This window comes from Oncorhynchus keta, chromosome 21, assembly GCF_023373465.1.
Source record: "Oncorhynchus keta strain PuntledgeMale-10-30-2019 chromosome 21, Oket_V2, whole genome shotgun sequence".
Classification (NCBI taxonomy): Eukaryota; Metazoa; Chordata; class Actinopteri; order Salmoniformes; family Salmonidae; genus Oncorhynchus; species Oncorhynchus keta.
In genome coordinates this window covers 56,641,534-56,657,408 of record NC_068441.1, presented here as the reverse complement: position 1 = coordinate 56,657,408, position 15,875 = coordinate 56,641,534, and the positions used below count along the sequence as shown (strand labels likewise).

The 15,875-nt window shown below is 45.7% G+C and overlaps 1 protein-coding gene across 1 annotated transcript in view; it reads left to right on the top strand.

Annotated features, from left to right (window-relative positions):
• slmapa (sarcolemma associated protein a) overlaps nt 1–15,875 on the top strand; it is a 156,400-nt gene that overhangs the window by 28,218 nt on the left and 112,307 nt on the right. The window contains exons 2-3 of the mRNA XM_052474418.1: nt 3,538–3,685; nt 9,280–9,352. Coding sequence (XP_052330378.1) covers nt 3,538–3,685; nt 9,280–9,352 — 221 coding nt within the window. The remainder of the gene's footprint in view (nt 1–3,537; nt 3,686–9,279; nt 9,353–15,875) is intronic.

Below are 15,875 nucleotides of genomic sequence, written 5' to 3'. Positions count from 1 at the left end.
TTGCTGAGAGCTGCTGGCAAATGCAGGAAAGTGCTGTTTGATTGAATGCTTACGAGCCTGCTGCTTATCACCGCTCAGACTGCTCTATCAAATCAGACTTCATTATAATAAATAAACACACATACGAGCCTCTGGTCGTTAATAAGGTCAAAACCGGAAACTATCATATCGAAAACAAAACGTTGATTCTTTCAGTGAAATACGGAACCGTTCCGTATTTTATCGAACGGGTGGCAACAGTCTACATATTGCTGTTACATTGAAGGTTGTGCAATGTTATGTCATAATTATGTAAAATGCTGGCAAATTAATTACGGTCTTTGTTCGGAAGAAATAGTCTTTACACATTTCACAACGAGCCAGACGGCCCAAACTGCTGCATATACCCTGACTCTGCTTGACAGGACGTAAGAGAAGTGACATCTTTTCCCTAGTTAATATTTCCTGCTAACATCAATTTCTTAACTAAATATGCAGGTTTAAAAAATATATACTTGAATTGATTTTAAGAAAGGCATTGATGTTTCTGGTTAGGTATATTTGTGCACCGACTCCTTTTTTTCACAAATGCTCTTTTGTTAAATGCCGATTTTAAATTTTTTTAATTTTTTTATTGATTCTTAAACATTTAATCGGCCATGCCGATTAGTCGTCAATTGATCTTACAGATATAGACTCCGTAGAAACGCTTGTTAGGGCACCTTATCCCCTTCCTCGGTAACACTTGTTAGGGCACCTTATCCCCTTCCTCGGTAACACTTGTTAGGGCACCTTATCCCCTTCCTCGGTAACACTTGTTAGGGCACCTTATCCCCGTCCTTGGTAAGGAAAATGAAATGATAACAGTTAAATTATTTTCTAAAATAAATTATTGGAATTCCTGATTCCATATGGTCATGAGGTATGTGTGTGTGGGGCCTGATGAGAGCTCCATCAGGAATAACAACACTTTGTATTTACTGAAATGAAAGCACCACTATCATCAACACTAAAATAAATTGCTATGTGAAATCGATATGTAAATAGTATAGGCCTATGCTTTCCACTGGAGAGAGAAGTGTGACGCTCTCCTAAAGGCGGTGTGTCCGTGGCAACGGTATTTGTCATTTCCCACACCAGGGTAATGCGATGGCTAGTCACTGTTATGTAGCCCTGGAGGCCCATTCATCTGTAGTAAGAGTAACGCAGGGTGTATTGGCTAATTCATAGACTGCTTCGGCTTTTAGCTCGTTTACATAGAGCGGGTGCTACCGGTTTTGCTGAAATGGGTGCAGGAGGGCGAAGTTCGTAAAGTGGCTTGAGCACTTTCACGAGGTGCTGAAAATACACCCGATTCTTCTAAACCACCCCAGAATGGATGCATAGCTGTGGCTAAAAACACATTGCTCTTGTAGAATCAGCTGCCATGGCTCCTTGATTGCAGAGGGGAGACTTTTTTTGTTGTTGTAGTTTTGTCTTTCTTTCTTGATCCGGCGGTGGAGATACTGGGGTGTTGTCGTAAATATGTCAACATATTTGAGGTGTTGGCAGCTGCTTAGTCTATTCTCGTTGTGCATTGGGACATACTGTTAACATTTTACATATATTAATATATATTACCAGTCATGTTTGGACAACTACCCATTTCAAGGGTTTTTCTTTTATTTGGACTATTTTTTACATTGTAGAATAATAGTGAAGACATCAAAACTATGAAATGATACTTATGGAATCATGTAGTAACCAAAAATAAGTCAAAATATATTTGAGATTCTACAAAGAAGACACCCTCTGCCTTGACAGCTTTGCACACTATTTTATTTAACCGATTTATTTAACTAGGCAAGTCCGTTAAGAACAAATACTTATTTTCAATAACGGCCTACCGGGGAACAGTGGGTTAACTGCCTTGTTCAGCGGCAGAACGACAGATTTTAACCTTGTCAGCTCGGGGATTCGATTTTGCAACATTTCGGGTTACTAGTCCAACGCTCTAACCACTAGGCTTCCTGCCCCCCCCCCTTTGCACACTCTTGGCATTCTCTCAACCAGCTTCATGAGGTTGTCACCTGGAAGGCTGCATTCTGCAACTGCAAAGCAGTTTTGTTGTGTCAAGGTAGGGTTGGTGTACAGAAGATAGTCTTTGGTAAAAGACCAAGTCCGTATTATGGCTAAAACTAGCAAAGACAAAACGACAGTCCATTATCCTAAGGCATGAAGGTCAGTCAATACAGAACATTTGAAGGACTTAAATGTTTCTTCAAGTGCAGTCGCAAAAACAGTGCTATGATGAAATTGTCTCTCATGAGGACCGCTTCACGAAGACCCAGAGTTCCCTCTGCTGCAGAGGATACGTTCATTAGAGTTAACTGCACCTCAGATTGCAGCCCAAATAAATGCTCCACAGAGTTCAAGTAACAGACACATCTCAACATCAACTGTTCAGAGGCGACTGCATGAATCATGTCTTAATGGTTGAATTGCTGCAAAGAAACCAATACTAAAGGACACCAATAAAAAGAGACTTGCAATGGAGATTAGACTGGTGGAAATCTGTCCTTTTTTTTTTCCTGTCCAAATGTTATATTTTTGCTTCCAACTGCTATGTCTTTGAGATGCAGAATGGGTGAACGGATGATCTCCACATGTGTGGTTCCACAGGTGGTTCCACAGGTGGCGTTATTGTGTGGAGGTGCTTTGCTGGTGACACTGTCTGATTTTTATTTAATAATATATATGCCATTTAGCAGACGCTTTTATCCAAAGCGACTTACAGTCATGTGTTGCATACATTCTACGTATGGGTGGTCCCGGGGATCGAACCCACTACCCTGGCGTTACAAGCGCCATGCTCTACCAACTGAGCTACAGAAGGACCAATAAATATTTAAAATTCAAGGCACACTTATCCAGCATGGCTTCCACAGCATTCTGCAGGGATACGCCATCCCATCTCCAGGCTGTGTCAGGGCTATTTGACCAAGAAGGAGAGTGATGGAGTGATGCATCAGATGACCTGGCCTCCACAATCACCCGACCTCAACCCAATTGAGATGGTTTGGAATGAATTGGACCGCAGAGTGAAGGAAAAGCTCGGCATATGTGGGAACTCCTTCAAGACTGTTGGAAAAGCATTCCAGGTGGAGCTGGTTGAGAAAATGCCCAGAGTGCAAAGCTGTCATAAAGGAAAGGCTGGCTACTTGGAAGGATGTAAAATATATTGATCTCTTGAACTTTTTTTTTTTGTTTTTTTTTTTGGTTACTACATGATTCCATAAGTGTTATTTCATAGTTTTTATGTCTTCACCAATGTAGAAAATAGTCAAAATAAAGAAAACCCTTGAATGAGTAGGTGTCAACTTTTGACTGGTACTGTATATATTTTCAGTATTCAATCGGATTCCTTGTACTGAATGGTTTGGTTGAAATACGTGCTTCGTTCCACCTATATACTGTGTATATATCCTGTTGTATATTCCTGTGGTTACTATAGTTACCATGGTTACTATAGTATTTACGATCATAGACTAACTCTTTTATTTCTTGTGTTTCCTACAGTTCTACCTCCAGGACACTAAAAGCAGTAACGGGACGTTCATCAACAGCCAGCGTCTGAGCCGGGGGTCTGAGGAAAGCCCCCCCTGCGAGGTCCTCTCTGGCGACACCATCCAGTTTGGGGTTGACGTCACAGAGAACACGCGCAAAGGTACACACACACACACACACACACACACACACACACACACACACACACATCAAGTGTATGGATAGGACACATCAGAGTTGTAGATGGGAAACCAACGTGTTCCTGAGAGTCTTCTCTTTCAGTGATGGTCAGGCCAGCTGGGTAGTAAAAGGTTGTTATAGACTGTGTTGGTCAGGCCAGCTGGGTAGTGGCAGGTTGTTATAGACTGTGTTGGTCAGGCCAGCTGGGTAGTAACAGGTTGTTATAGACGGTGTTGGTCAGGCCAGCTGGGTAGTAACAGGTTGTTATAGACGGTGTTGGTCAGGCCAGCTGGGTAGTGGCAGGTTGTTATAGACGGTGTTGGTCAGGCCAGCTGGGTAGTAACAGGTTGTTATAGACGGTGTTGGTCAGGCCAGCTGGGTAGTAACAGGTTGTTATAGACTGTGTTGGTCAGGCCAGCTGGGTAGTAACAGGTTGTTATAGACGGTGTTGGTCAGGCCAGCTGGGTAGTAACAGGTTGTTATAGACGGTGTTGGTCAGGCCAGCTGGGTAGTAACAGGTTGTTATAGACTGTGTTGGTCAGGCCAGCTGGGTAGTAACAGGCTGTTATAGACTGTTGGTCAGGCCAGCTGGGTAGTAACAGGTTGTTATAGACTGTGTTGGTCAGGCCAGCTGGGTAGTGGCAGGTTGTTATAGACTGTGTTGGTCAGGCCAGCTGGGTAGTAACAGGTTGTTATAGACAGTGTTGGTCAGGCCAGCTGGGTAGTAACAGGTTGTTATAGACTGTGTTGGTCAGGCCAGCCAGCTGGGTCAGGCCAGCTGGGTAGTGGCAGGTTGTTATAGACTGTGTTGGTCAGGCCAGCTGGGTAGTAACAGGTTGTTATAGACTGTGTTGGTCAGGCCAGCTGGGTAGTAACAGGTTGTTATAGATGGTGTTGGTCAGGCCAGCTGGGTAGTAACAGGTTGTTATAGATGGTGTTGGTCAGGCCAGCTGGGTAGTAACAGGTTGTTATAGATGGTGTTGGTCAGGCCAGCTGGGTAGTAACAGGTTGTTATAGATGGTGTTGGTCAGGCCAGCTGGGTAGTAACAGGTTGTTATAGATGGTGTTGGTCAGGCCAGCTGGGTAGTAACAGGTTGTTATAGATGGTGTTGGTCAGGCCAGCTGGGTAGTAACAGGTTGTTATAGACTGTGTTGGTCAGGCCAGCTGGGTAGTAACAGGTTGTTATAGATGGTGTTGGTCAGGCCAGCTGGGTAGTAACAGGTTGTTATAGACTGTGTTGGTCAGGCCAGCTGGGTAGTGGCAGGTTGTTATAGATGGTGTTGGTCAGGCCAGCTGGGTAGTAACAGGTTGTTATAGACGGTGTTGGTCAGGCCAGCTGGGTAGTAACAGGTTGTTATAGATGGTGTTGGTCAGGCCAGCTGGGTAGTAACAGGTTGTTATAGACTGTGTTGGTCAGGCCAGCTGGGTAGTAACAGGTTGTTATAGATGGTGTTGGTCAGGCCAGCTGGGTAGTAACAGGTTGTTATAGACTGTGTTGGTCAGGCCAGCTGGGTAGTAACAGGTTGTTATAGAGGTTGTTATAGTGTTGGTCAGGCCAGCTGGGTAGTAACAGGTTGTTATAGATGGTGTTGGTCAGGCCAGCTGGGTAGTAACAGGTTGTTATAGATGGTGTTGGTCAGGCCAGCTGGGTAGTAACAGGTTGTTATAGACTGTGTTGGTCAGGCCAGCTGGGTAGTGGCAGGTTGTTATAGACTGTGTTGGTCAGGCCAGCTGGGTAGTGGCAGGTTGTTATAGACGGTGTTGGTCAGGCCAGCTGGGTAGTAACAGGTTGTTATAGACGGTGTTGGTCAGGCCAGCTGGGTAGTGGCAGGTTGTTATAGACGGTGTTGGTCAGGCCAGCTGGGTAGTAACAGGTTGTTATAGACTGTGTTGGTCAGGCCAGCTGGGTAGTAACAGGTTGTTATAGACTGTGTTGGTCAGGCCAGCTGGGTAGTAACAGGTTGTTATAGATGGTGTTGGTCAGGCCAGCTGGGTAGTAACAGGTTGTTATAGACTGTGTTGGTCAGGCCAGCTGGGTAGTGGCAGGTTGTTATAGACTGTGTTGGTCAGGCCAGCTGGGTAGTAACAGGTTGTTATAGACTGTGTTGGTCAGGCCAGCTGGGTAGTAACAGGTTGTTATAGACTGTGTTGGTCAGGCCAGCTGGGTAGTAACAGGTTGTTATAGACTGTGTTGGTCAGGCCAGCTGGGTAGTAACAGGTTGTTATAGACTGTGTTGGTCAGGCCAGCTGGGTAGTAACAGGTTGTTATAGACTGTGTTGGTCAGGCCAGCTGGGTAGTAACAGGTTGTTATAGACGGTGTTGGTCAGGCCAGCTGGGTAGTAACAGGTTGTTATAGATGGTGTTGGTCAGGCCAGCTGGGTAGTAACAGGTTGTTATAGACTGTGTTGGTCAGGCCAGCTGGGTAGTAACAGGTTGTTATAGACGGTGTTGGTCAGGCCAGCTGGGTAGTAACAGGTTGTTATAGACGGTGTTGGTCAGGCCAGCTGGGTAGTAACAGGTTGTTATAGACGGTGTTGGTCAGGCCAGCTGGGTAGTAACAGGTTGTTATAGACTGTGTTGGTCAGGCCAGCTGGGTAGTAACAGGTTGTTATAGACAGTGTTGGTCAGGCCAGCTGGGTAGTAACAGGTTGTTATAGACTGTGTTGGTCAGGCCAGCTGGGTAGTAACAGGTTGTTATAGACAGTGTTGGTCAGGCCAGCTGGGTAGTAACAGGTTGTTATAGACGGTGTTGGTCAGGCCAGCTGGGTAGTAACAGGTTGTTATAGACTGTGTTGGTCAGGCCAGCTGGGTAGTAACAGGTTGTTATAGACGGTGTTGGTCAGGCCAGCTGGGTAGTAACAGGTTGTTATAGATGGTGTTGGTCAGTCCAGCTGGGTAGTAACAGGTTGTTATAGACTGTTGGTCAGGCCAGCTGGGTAGTAACAGGTTGTTATAGACTGTGTTGGTCAGGCCAGCTGGGTAGTAACAGGTTGTTATAGACTGTGTTGGTCAGGCCAGCTGGGTAGTAACAGGTTGTTATAGACTGTGTTGGTCAGGCCAGCTGGGTAGTAACAGGTTGTTATAGACGGTGTTGGTCAGGCCAGCTGGGTAGTGGCAGGTTGTTATAGACTGTGTTGGTCAGGCCAGCTGGGTAGTGACAGGTTGTTATAGACTGTGTTGGTCAGGCCAGCTGGGTAGTAACAGGTTGTTATAGACTGTGTTGGTCAGGCCAGCTGGGTAGTAACAGGTTGTTATAGACGGTGTTGGTCAGGCCAGCTGGGTAGTGGCAGGTTGTTATAGACTGTGTTGGTCAGGCCAGCTGGGTAGTAACAGGTTGTTATAGACGGTGTTGGTCAGGCCAGCTGGGTAGTAACAGGTTGTTATAGACTGTGTTGGTCAGGCCAGCTGGGTAGTGGCAGGTTGTTATAGACGGTGTTGGTCAGGCCAGCTGGGTAGTAACAGGTTGTTATAGACTGTGTTGGTCAGGCCAGCTGGGTAGTAACAGGTTGTTATAGACTGTGTTGGTCAGGCCAGCTGGGTAGTGGCAGGTTGTTATAGACTGTGTTGGTCAGGCCAGCTGGGTAGTGGCAGGTTGTTATAGATGGTGTTGGTCAGGCCAGCTGGGTAGTAACAGGTTGTTATAGACTGGTGTTGGTCAGGCCAGCTGGGTAGTAACAGGTTGTTATAGACTGTGTTGGTCAGGCCAGCTGGGTAGTAAAAGGTTGTTATAGACGGTGTTGGTCAGGCCAGCTGGGTAGTAACAGGTTGTTATAGACTGTGGTCAGGCCAGCTGGGTAGTGGCAGGTTGTTATAGACGGTGTTGGTCAGGCCAGCTGGGTAGTGGCAGGTTGTTATAGACTGTGTTGGTCAGGCCAGCTGGGTAATAACAGGTTGTTATAGACGGTGTTGGTCATAATATTCACTATCTTAAACGGTTCAAGTTAGAGAGACACATTGGGAATAAAACCTCTGTTTTACGTTTCTATCATGTCTACCAGAGATTACTCTGGTGTCTAGTCTTAAATCCCTCAGTTGTGTTAAATGGGGGCCTTCTGGGAAATGCGTCCACCATTATGGTACATGTAGCGGCCAACACAACCATAAGGGCTACGTCCTAATTATCTCTCCTTCCTCACAAAGTCTACACTTGCTCATATCCCTTCACTGATGCATTTTTTTTAAAAGAAGGAAATAACTGGTATGATAAATATGGTAGAAACCAGCCCATATGGTTGTAACTGTACATGTATTGGTGCAGGGACCTTGGTTCGGTCCGCACGGTTCGGTCCGCACTGTGAACCCATGTAAATACGTTAAAATCTGGTCTGCCTGTATTAGACTGGACATGCTGTATTAGACTGGGCCTGCTCTGTGGCTGGCCTGCCTGTATTAGACTGGACCTGCTGTGTGTGTGGTTGGCCTGCCTGTATTAGACTGGACCTGCTGTATGGCTGGCCTGCCTGTATTAGACTGGACCTGCTGTGTGTGTGGTTGGCCTGCCTGTATTAGACTGGACATGCTGTGTGGTTGACCTGCCTGTATTAGACTGGACCTGCTGTGTGTGTGTGGTTGGCCTGCCTGTATTAGACTGGACCTGCTGTGTGTGTGGTTGGCCTGCCTGTATTAGACTGGACCTGCTGTGTGTGTGGTTGGCCTGCCTGTATTAGACTGGACCTGCTGTGTGTGTGGTTGGCATGACTGTATTAGACTGGACCTGCTGTATTAGACTGGACCTTCTGTGTGTGTGTTTGGCCTGCTTGTATTAGACTGGACCTGCTGTGTGTGTGGCTGGCCTGCCTGTATTAGACTGGACCTGCTGTATGGCTGGCCTGCTTTTATTAGACTGGACCTGCTGTGTGTGTGGTTGGCATGACTGTATTAGACTGGACCTGCTCTATTAGACTGGACCTGCTGTGTGTGTGTTTGGCCTGCCTGTATTAGACTGGACCTGCTGTGTGTGTGGTTGGCATGACTGTATTAGACTGGACCTGCTGTATTAGACTGGACCTTCTGTGTGTGTGTTTGGCCTGCTTGTATTAGACTGGACCTGCTGTGTGTGTGGTTGGCCTGCCTGTATTAGACTGGACCTGCTGTATGGCTGGCCTGCTTTTATTAGACTGGACCTGCTGTGTGTGTGGTTGGCATGACTGTATTAGACTGGACCTGCTCTATTAGACTGGACCTGCTGTGTGTGTGTTTGGCCTGCCTGTATTAGACTGGACCTGCTTTGTGGTTGGCCTGCCTGTATTAGACTTGACCTGCTGTGTGTGTGTTTGGCCTGCCTGTATTAGACTGGACCTGCTGTGTGTTTGGCCTGCCTGTATTAGACTGGACCTGCTTGTGTGTCTGGTTGGCCTGCCTGTATTAGACTGGACCTGCTGTGTGTTTGGCCTGCCTGTATTAGACAGATGTTTACCCTGCTTTAGAGACTGTTGGAGAATGCAACTTTTACATGGATCTTCTAACTGCCTGTTTTCCCGGAGCGTTATCAGTGAATCTTTAATGTTGGTCATATTGTTTATATAGGATTTTGGTGGTGTTGATTATAATATAACCCGTTTGTGTGTTCCAGTCACTCATGGCTGCATAGTGTCGACAATCAAGCTGTTTCTACCTGATGGCATGGAGGCTCGACGACGATCAGAGTAAGTAGTAGACGGGTTAATTAAGTACGTGCAAGTAGTACTAATATGTAGCCGATAGTTCTGCACTCTGGCATTACCATTCAACTGTTGTTACCAACGAGGTAGCGATGGGGTCGCTAGGAGACCAGCGGAGGGGTCTCTTGCTGTATGAGATGGATGGAGGGAGGAGGAGGAGGAGAGGTTGACGACGAGGAGGTTGGGATGACTTGAGACAGCTGCTCAGCCCCCACACTGTTTCTGCGTCTCCTCACAGAGCCCATCTGTGTGCTTAAACAAATGCGGTTTCTTCTGACAATTGTGATGTGTAGACAAGTGTGCGATTTGGACATATTTGTATAAAATACCGAACATATGGAGCTCCATGTATATTTGTGTAAATATATTAAATATGGTGTAAGGGGATTTGGCCCCCTCTTGCCTGTTCATTGTATTGTGGTAAGTGTGACGAGCGAGTTAGAGGCACTCCTTTAAGTTGATTGGAGAATCATTTATTTGTTAGAATAAGAAGAATAAACATTTTTGTTGCACCATATCCCTGGATTTAGATTAAGACATTAACTTCAGGAGTGAGCAAGGACTGACTTCGTCAATATCACTTTGTTTAGCACTTTTGAAATGTACAGCGACAGAATTCAGAACATGGGATTTTTTTTTTTTTACAGTATTCTCCCTGTACGCTAGGGCTGCACAACCCTCTTCCTGGAGATCTACCTTCCTGTGGGTTTTCAGTCCAACCCTCTTCCCGGAGATCTACCTTCCTGTGGGTTTTCAGTCCATCCCTCTTCCTGGAGATCTACCTTCCTGTGGGTTTTCAGTCCATCCCTCTTCCTGGAGATCTACCTTCCTGTGGGTTTTCAGTCCATCCCTCTTCCTGGAGATCTACCTTCCTGTGGGTTTTCAGTCCATCCCTCTTCCTGGAGATCTACCTTCCTGTGGGTTTTCAGTCCATCCCTCTTCCTGGAGATCTACCTTCCTGTGGGTTTTCAGTCCATCCCTCTTCCTGGAGATCTACCTTCCTGTGGGTTTTCAGTCCAACCCTCTTCCTGGAGATCTACCTTCCTGTGGGTTTTCAGTCCATCCCTCTTCCTGGAGATCTACCTTCCTGTGGGTTTTCAGTCCATCCCTCTTCCTGGAGATCTACCTTCCTGTGGGTTTTCAGTCCATCCCTCTTCCTGGAGATCTACCTTCCTGTGGGTTTTCAGTCCATCCCTCTTCCTGGAGATCTACCTTCCTGTGGGTTTTCAGTCCATCCCTCTTCCTGGAGATCTACCTTCCTGTGGGTTTTCAGTCCATCCCTCTTCCTGGAGATCTACCTTCCTGTGGGTTTTCAGTCCATCCCTCTTCCTGGAGATCTACCTTCCTGTGGGTTTTCAGTCCATCCCTCTTCCTGGAGATCTACCTTCCTGTGGGTTTTCAGTCCATCCCTCTTCCTGTGGGTTTTCAGTCCATCCCTCTTCCTGTGGGTTTTCAGTCCATCCCTCTTCCTGTGGGTTTTCAGTCCATCCCTCTTCCTGTGGGTTTTCAGTCATCCCTCTTCCTGTGGGTTTTCAGTCCATCCCTCTTCCTGTGGGTTTTCAGTCATCCCTCTTCCTGTGGGTTTTCAGTCATCCCTCTTCCTGTGGGTTTTCAGTCATCCCTCTTCCCAGTCATCCCTCTTCCTGTGGGTTTTCAGTCATCCCTCTTCCTGTGGGTTTTCAGTCATCCCTCTTCCTGTGGGTTTTCAGTCATCCCTCTTCCTGTGGGTTTTCAGTCATCCCTCTTCCTGTGGGTTTTCAGTCATCCCTCTTCCTGTGGGTTTTCAGTCATCCCTCTTCCTGTGGGTTTTCAGTCATCCCTCTTCCTGTGGGTTTTCAGTCATCCCTCTTCCTGTGGGTTTTCAGTCCATCCCTAATTTAACACACCTGATTCTACTTATTAGCTGCTCAACAAGACCTTAACTAGCAGAATCAGATATACTAAATTAGAGTTGGACTGAACCTACAGAACAGTAGATCTCCAGGAAGAGGGTTGTGCAGCTCTGCTGTACACCAATTCAAAACCGTAGGATAAATAACGGGGACATATAAGCAGACAATTATATTACTCTAAAACAGGTTAGACTACATGTGCACCACAAAGTCAGAACAGTAGGTAAAACGAAGAGGGCTATAAATAGACCAAATGATTAGGGTGAGGCACATGGGAAACCAACATCTTATTACACAACAATTACTTAGCTACAGTATACATATCTCACTGGTATATTACATTTATGCAACAGCATGCTATACATTTTTGGTCTCCTCTTGTTTTGCTGTGGTCACTTGAACAGGAAGGTGGTCCTTCGTGTGGCAAATTTTGTCATCAGTCTGATATTCTCTGGATTTATGATGCTTTCAAAGACAACTGTGAACTCAAGGGGAAAAAACACGGTTGAATCATGACGTCAGTGATCTTCAGGTTGGAGCTCTAGAAAGAGGCCCGAGTTCCCGACTTGGAATCATGACGTCAGCGATCTTCAGGTTGGAGCTCTAGAAAGAGGCCCGAGTTCCCGACTTGGAATCATGACGTCAGTGATCTTCAGGTTGGAGCTCTAGAAAGAGGCCCGAGTTCCCGACTTGGAATCATGACGTCAGCGATCTTCAGGTTGGAGCTCTAGAAAGAGGCCCGAGTTCCCGACTTGGAATCATGACTCAGCGATCTTCAATCAGTTGACGAATCATGACGAGCGATCTTCAGGTTGGAGCTCTAGAAAGAGGCCCGAGTTCCCGACTCGGAATCATGACGTCAGCGATCTTCAGGTTGGAGCTCTAGAAAGAGGCCCGAGTTCCCGACTTGGAATCATGACGTCAGTGATCTTCAGGTCGGAGCTCTAGAAAGAGGCCCGAGTTCCCGACTTGGAATCATGACGTCAGCGATCTTCAGGTCGGAGCTCTAGAAAGAGGCCCGAGTTCCCGACTTGGAATCATGACGTCAGAGATCTTCAGGTTGGAGCTCTAGAAAGAGGCCCGAGTTCCCGACTTGGAATCATGACGTCAGAGATCTTCAGGTTGGAGCTCTAGAAAGAGGCCCGAGTTCCCGACTTGGATGACCGTTGAAAACGTATTTTCCCTGTTTTGAAAGCGGCAGAAGTCATGCTGGATTGACAGCATGGCCAATGTTGAATGTTTATAATTTTAAGCTTGGAAAAGAGACCCGTAAACCCAGACTTGGACCACACACCCTCTCCATTGAATAGAAGGCTAGTGATAGCTTTACAATGCTTGCAGTTCGCCACTGATTCTTTCCAGAACACTCATTGTTGAATTTCCAACTTGTTGTGTAATGTTTATGACCGATTAGCACGGGTACTTTTTTTATCTATAATTTCTCTTTATATGACAAGGATTGCTAAGGGTTTGCCAGTATATTGTCGACTTGATTCATGATGACAGCTAGCTAAGATTTTGAAAGTATGTTCTTGACCATTTACAAGCTTGGTTTCTTTTCAATGTTTGAGTTTGCCTCCACTGCTAGCAAAAGACATCGTCGGCAGATACCGTACCCTATGAAGAAACTGCTTCTACAATAGATATTCCCCGATCAAACTTGTAGGCGATGTCATGGCGACGTTGGCTAGCTGAGCTCATGTGTAGCAACACATCAGGTCTAACAGCAGTCTCTGTCAAACTGGCTGTCGCTGTTGACCCCTGCCCTCCTATCGCTCTCTCCCTCCGTTGTTGCTGTTGACCCCTGCCCTCCTATCGCTCTCTCCCTCCATTGTTGCTGTTGACCCCTGCCCTCCTATTGCTCTCTCCCTCCGTTGTTGCTGTTGACCCCTGCCCTCCTATCGCTCTCTCCCTCAGTTGTTGCTGTTGACCCCTGCCCTCCTATCGCTCTCTCCCTCCGTTGTCGCTGCTGACCCCTGCCCCCCTATCGCAATGTGTGGACTTCACAATGCGACACACACACACACAGTCTTGTACAGCTAACCTTGTGGGGACACACAATTCAGTCTCATTCAAAATCCTATTTTCCCTAAACCTAACCGTAACCGTAACCTGTACTCTTACCCTAACCTTAACCCCCAAAAAACTAAACCTCTCACGCTCTCTCTAGTCCTGTGCGCTCTGGAGCAGGTTTAAGCCAAGGATCTCTCTGTACTTCGCTCCGTTGATCTTTCCCTCGATCCTGACTCGTCTCCCAGTCCCTGCCGCTGAAAAACATCCCCACCGTGTGATGCTGCCACTACCATGCTTCACCGTAAGGGTGGTGCCAGGTTTCCTCCAGATGTGTCGCTTGGCATTCAGGCCAAAGAGTTCAATATTGGTTTCATCAGACCAGAGAATCTTGATTTTCATGGTCAGACTGCTTTAGGTGCCTTTTGGCAAACTCCAAGCTGCTGTCGTGGCTTTTGTCTGGCCACACTACCATAAAGGCTCGATTGGTGTGGTGTTTTCTTGGTCACCTCCCTGACCAAGGCCTTTCTCCTCCGTCTTTGGTGGTTCTAAACTTCTTCCATTTAAAAATGATTGAGACCGCTGAGTTCTTGGGGTTTGTCAATGCTGCAGACACATTTTTGGTACCTTTCCCCAGATCTGTGCCTCGACACAATCCTGTCTAGGAGCTCTACGGACAGTTCCTTCGCCCCTCATGGTTTGGTTTTTGCTCTTTGGGACTTTTTTTTATATAGACTGATGTGTTCCTTTTCAAATCATGTCCAAATCAATTAAATTTACCACAGGTGGACTCCAAGTTGTAGAAACATCAAGGATGATCAATGGTAACAGGATGCACCTGAGCTCAATTTTGAGTCTCACAGCAAAAGGGTCTGAATACTTATAATTGAAATCAGAAGTTTACTTTCACCTTAACCTAATACATTTAATCTCAGTTTTTCACAATTCCTAACATTTAATCCCAGCAAAAAAATCCCTGTTTTAGGTCAGTTAGGATCACCACTTATTTTTTAAGAATGAGAATTGTCAGAATAATTTATTTATTTCAGCTTTTTATTTATTTTCTGCCACCCCCGTGCTTCACGGTTGGGATGGTGTTCTTCGGCTTGCAAGCCTCCCCCCTTTTCCTCCAAACATAACAATGGTCATTATGTCCAACAGTTCTATTTTTGTTTCATCAGACCAGAGGACATTAATCCAAAAAGTACAATCTTTGTCCCTTTTGCAAACCCTAAGTCTGGCTTTTTTTATTGCGGTTTTGGAGCAGTGGCTTCTTCCTTGCTGAGCGGCCTTTCAGGTTATGTTGATATAGGACTTGTTTTACTGTGGATATAGATACTTTTGCACCTGTTTCCTCCAGCATCTTCACAGGGTCTTTTGCTGCTGTTCTGGGATTGATTCCCACTTTTCACACCGAAGTACGTTCATCTCTAGGAGACAGAACACATCTCTTTCCTGAGCGGTATGATGGCTGCGTGGTCCCATGGTGTTTATACTTGCGTACTATTGTTTGTACAGATGAACATGGTACCTTCAGGCGTTTGGAAATTGCTCCCAAGGATGAACCAGACTTGTGGAGGTCTACAATTATTTTTCTGAGGTCTTGGCTGATTTCTTTTGATTTTCCCATGATGTCAAGCAAAGAGGCACTGAGTTTGAAGGTAGGCCTTGAAATACATCCACAGGTACACCTCCAATTGACTCAAATGATGTCAATTAGCCTATCAGAAGCTTCTAAAGCCAAGACATAATTTTCTGGAATTTTCCAAGCTGTTTAAAGGCACAGTCAATTTAGTGTATGTAAACTTCTGACCCACTGGAATTGTGATACAGTGAATTATAAGTGAAATAATCTGTCTGTAAACAATTGTTGGGAAAATTATTTGTCATACACAAAGTAGATGTCCTAACTGACTTGCCAAAACTATAGTTTGTTACCAAGGAATGTGTGGAGGATTTTTAATGACTCCAACCGAAGTGTATGTAAACTTCTGACTTCAACTGTATGTTAATAAGGTATTTCTGTATCTTAAAAAAAAAAAAAAATGTCAACCGGTTTTTGCTTTGTCATTATGGGGTGTGTAGATGGAAAGATTAAGTTGGGTTTCTCAATTTTAGAATCAGGCTGTTACGTAACACAAAATAACATTACTTTTTGCAGGACATTACACACACACTTAATGGAGAAACAGTACATTTTTCATACCCATTTTGGCGTGTGAGCACTTTTCAAAACTACTGTCCTGAGATTTGACACGAGCTCTAAATCACTTTAAGTCGGGATTAAAAGTGCTTTCTTCTTGTTCGTTCCTCTGAAATGTCTTTCTGTTGTCCGGACAGACAGATGTTCTATTTGTACAGGACTCACCTGTCACGGGGTTTGTCTTGTGAAATGGAATGCCGTCCAACCTGTGTCCTGTTGTGCACCTGTAGAGAACCGTGTTGTACCTGTACTGGTTTATGTAAACACGGTGTTTTGTGGGCCACAAGGCCAGACAGACACGGGTCCAACTGCTATTGTCCTGCTCCAGTTTTACGTCATCTCTCTCTCTCTCTCTTTATGAACATCACAAGGGATGCATCCTTATCATTTGCAGTTAGCTTAG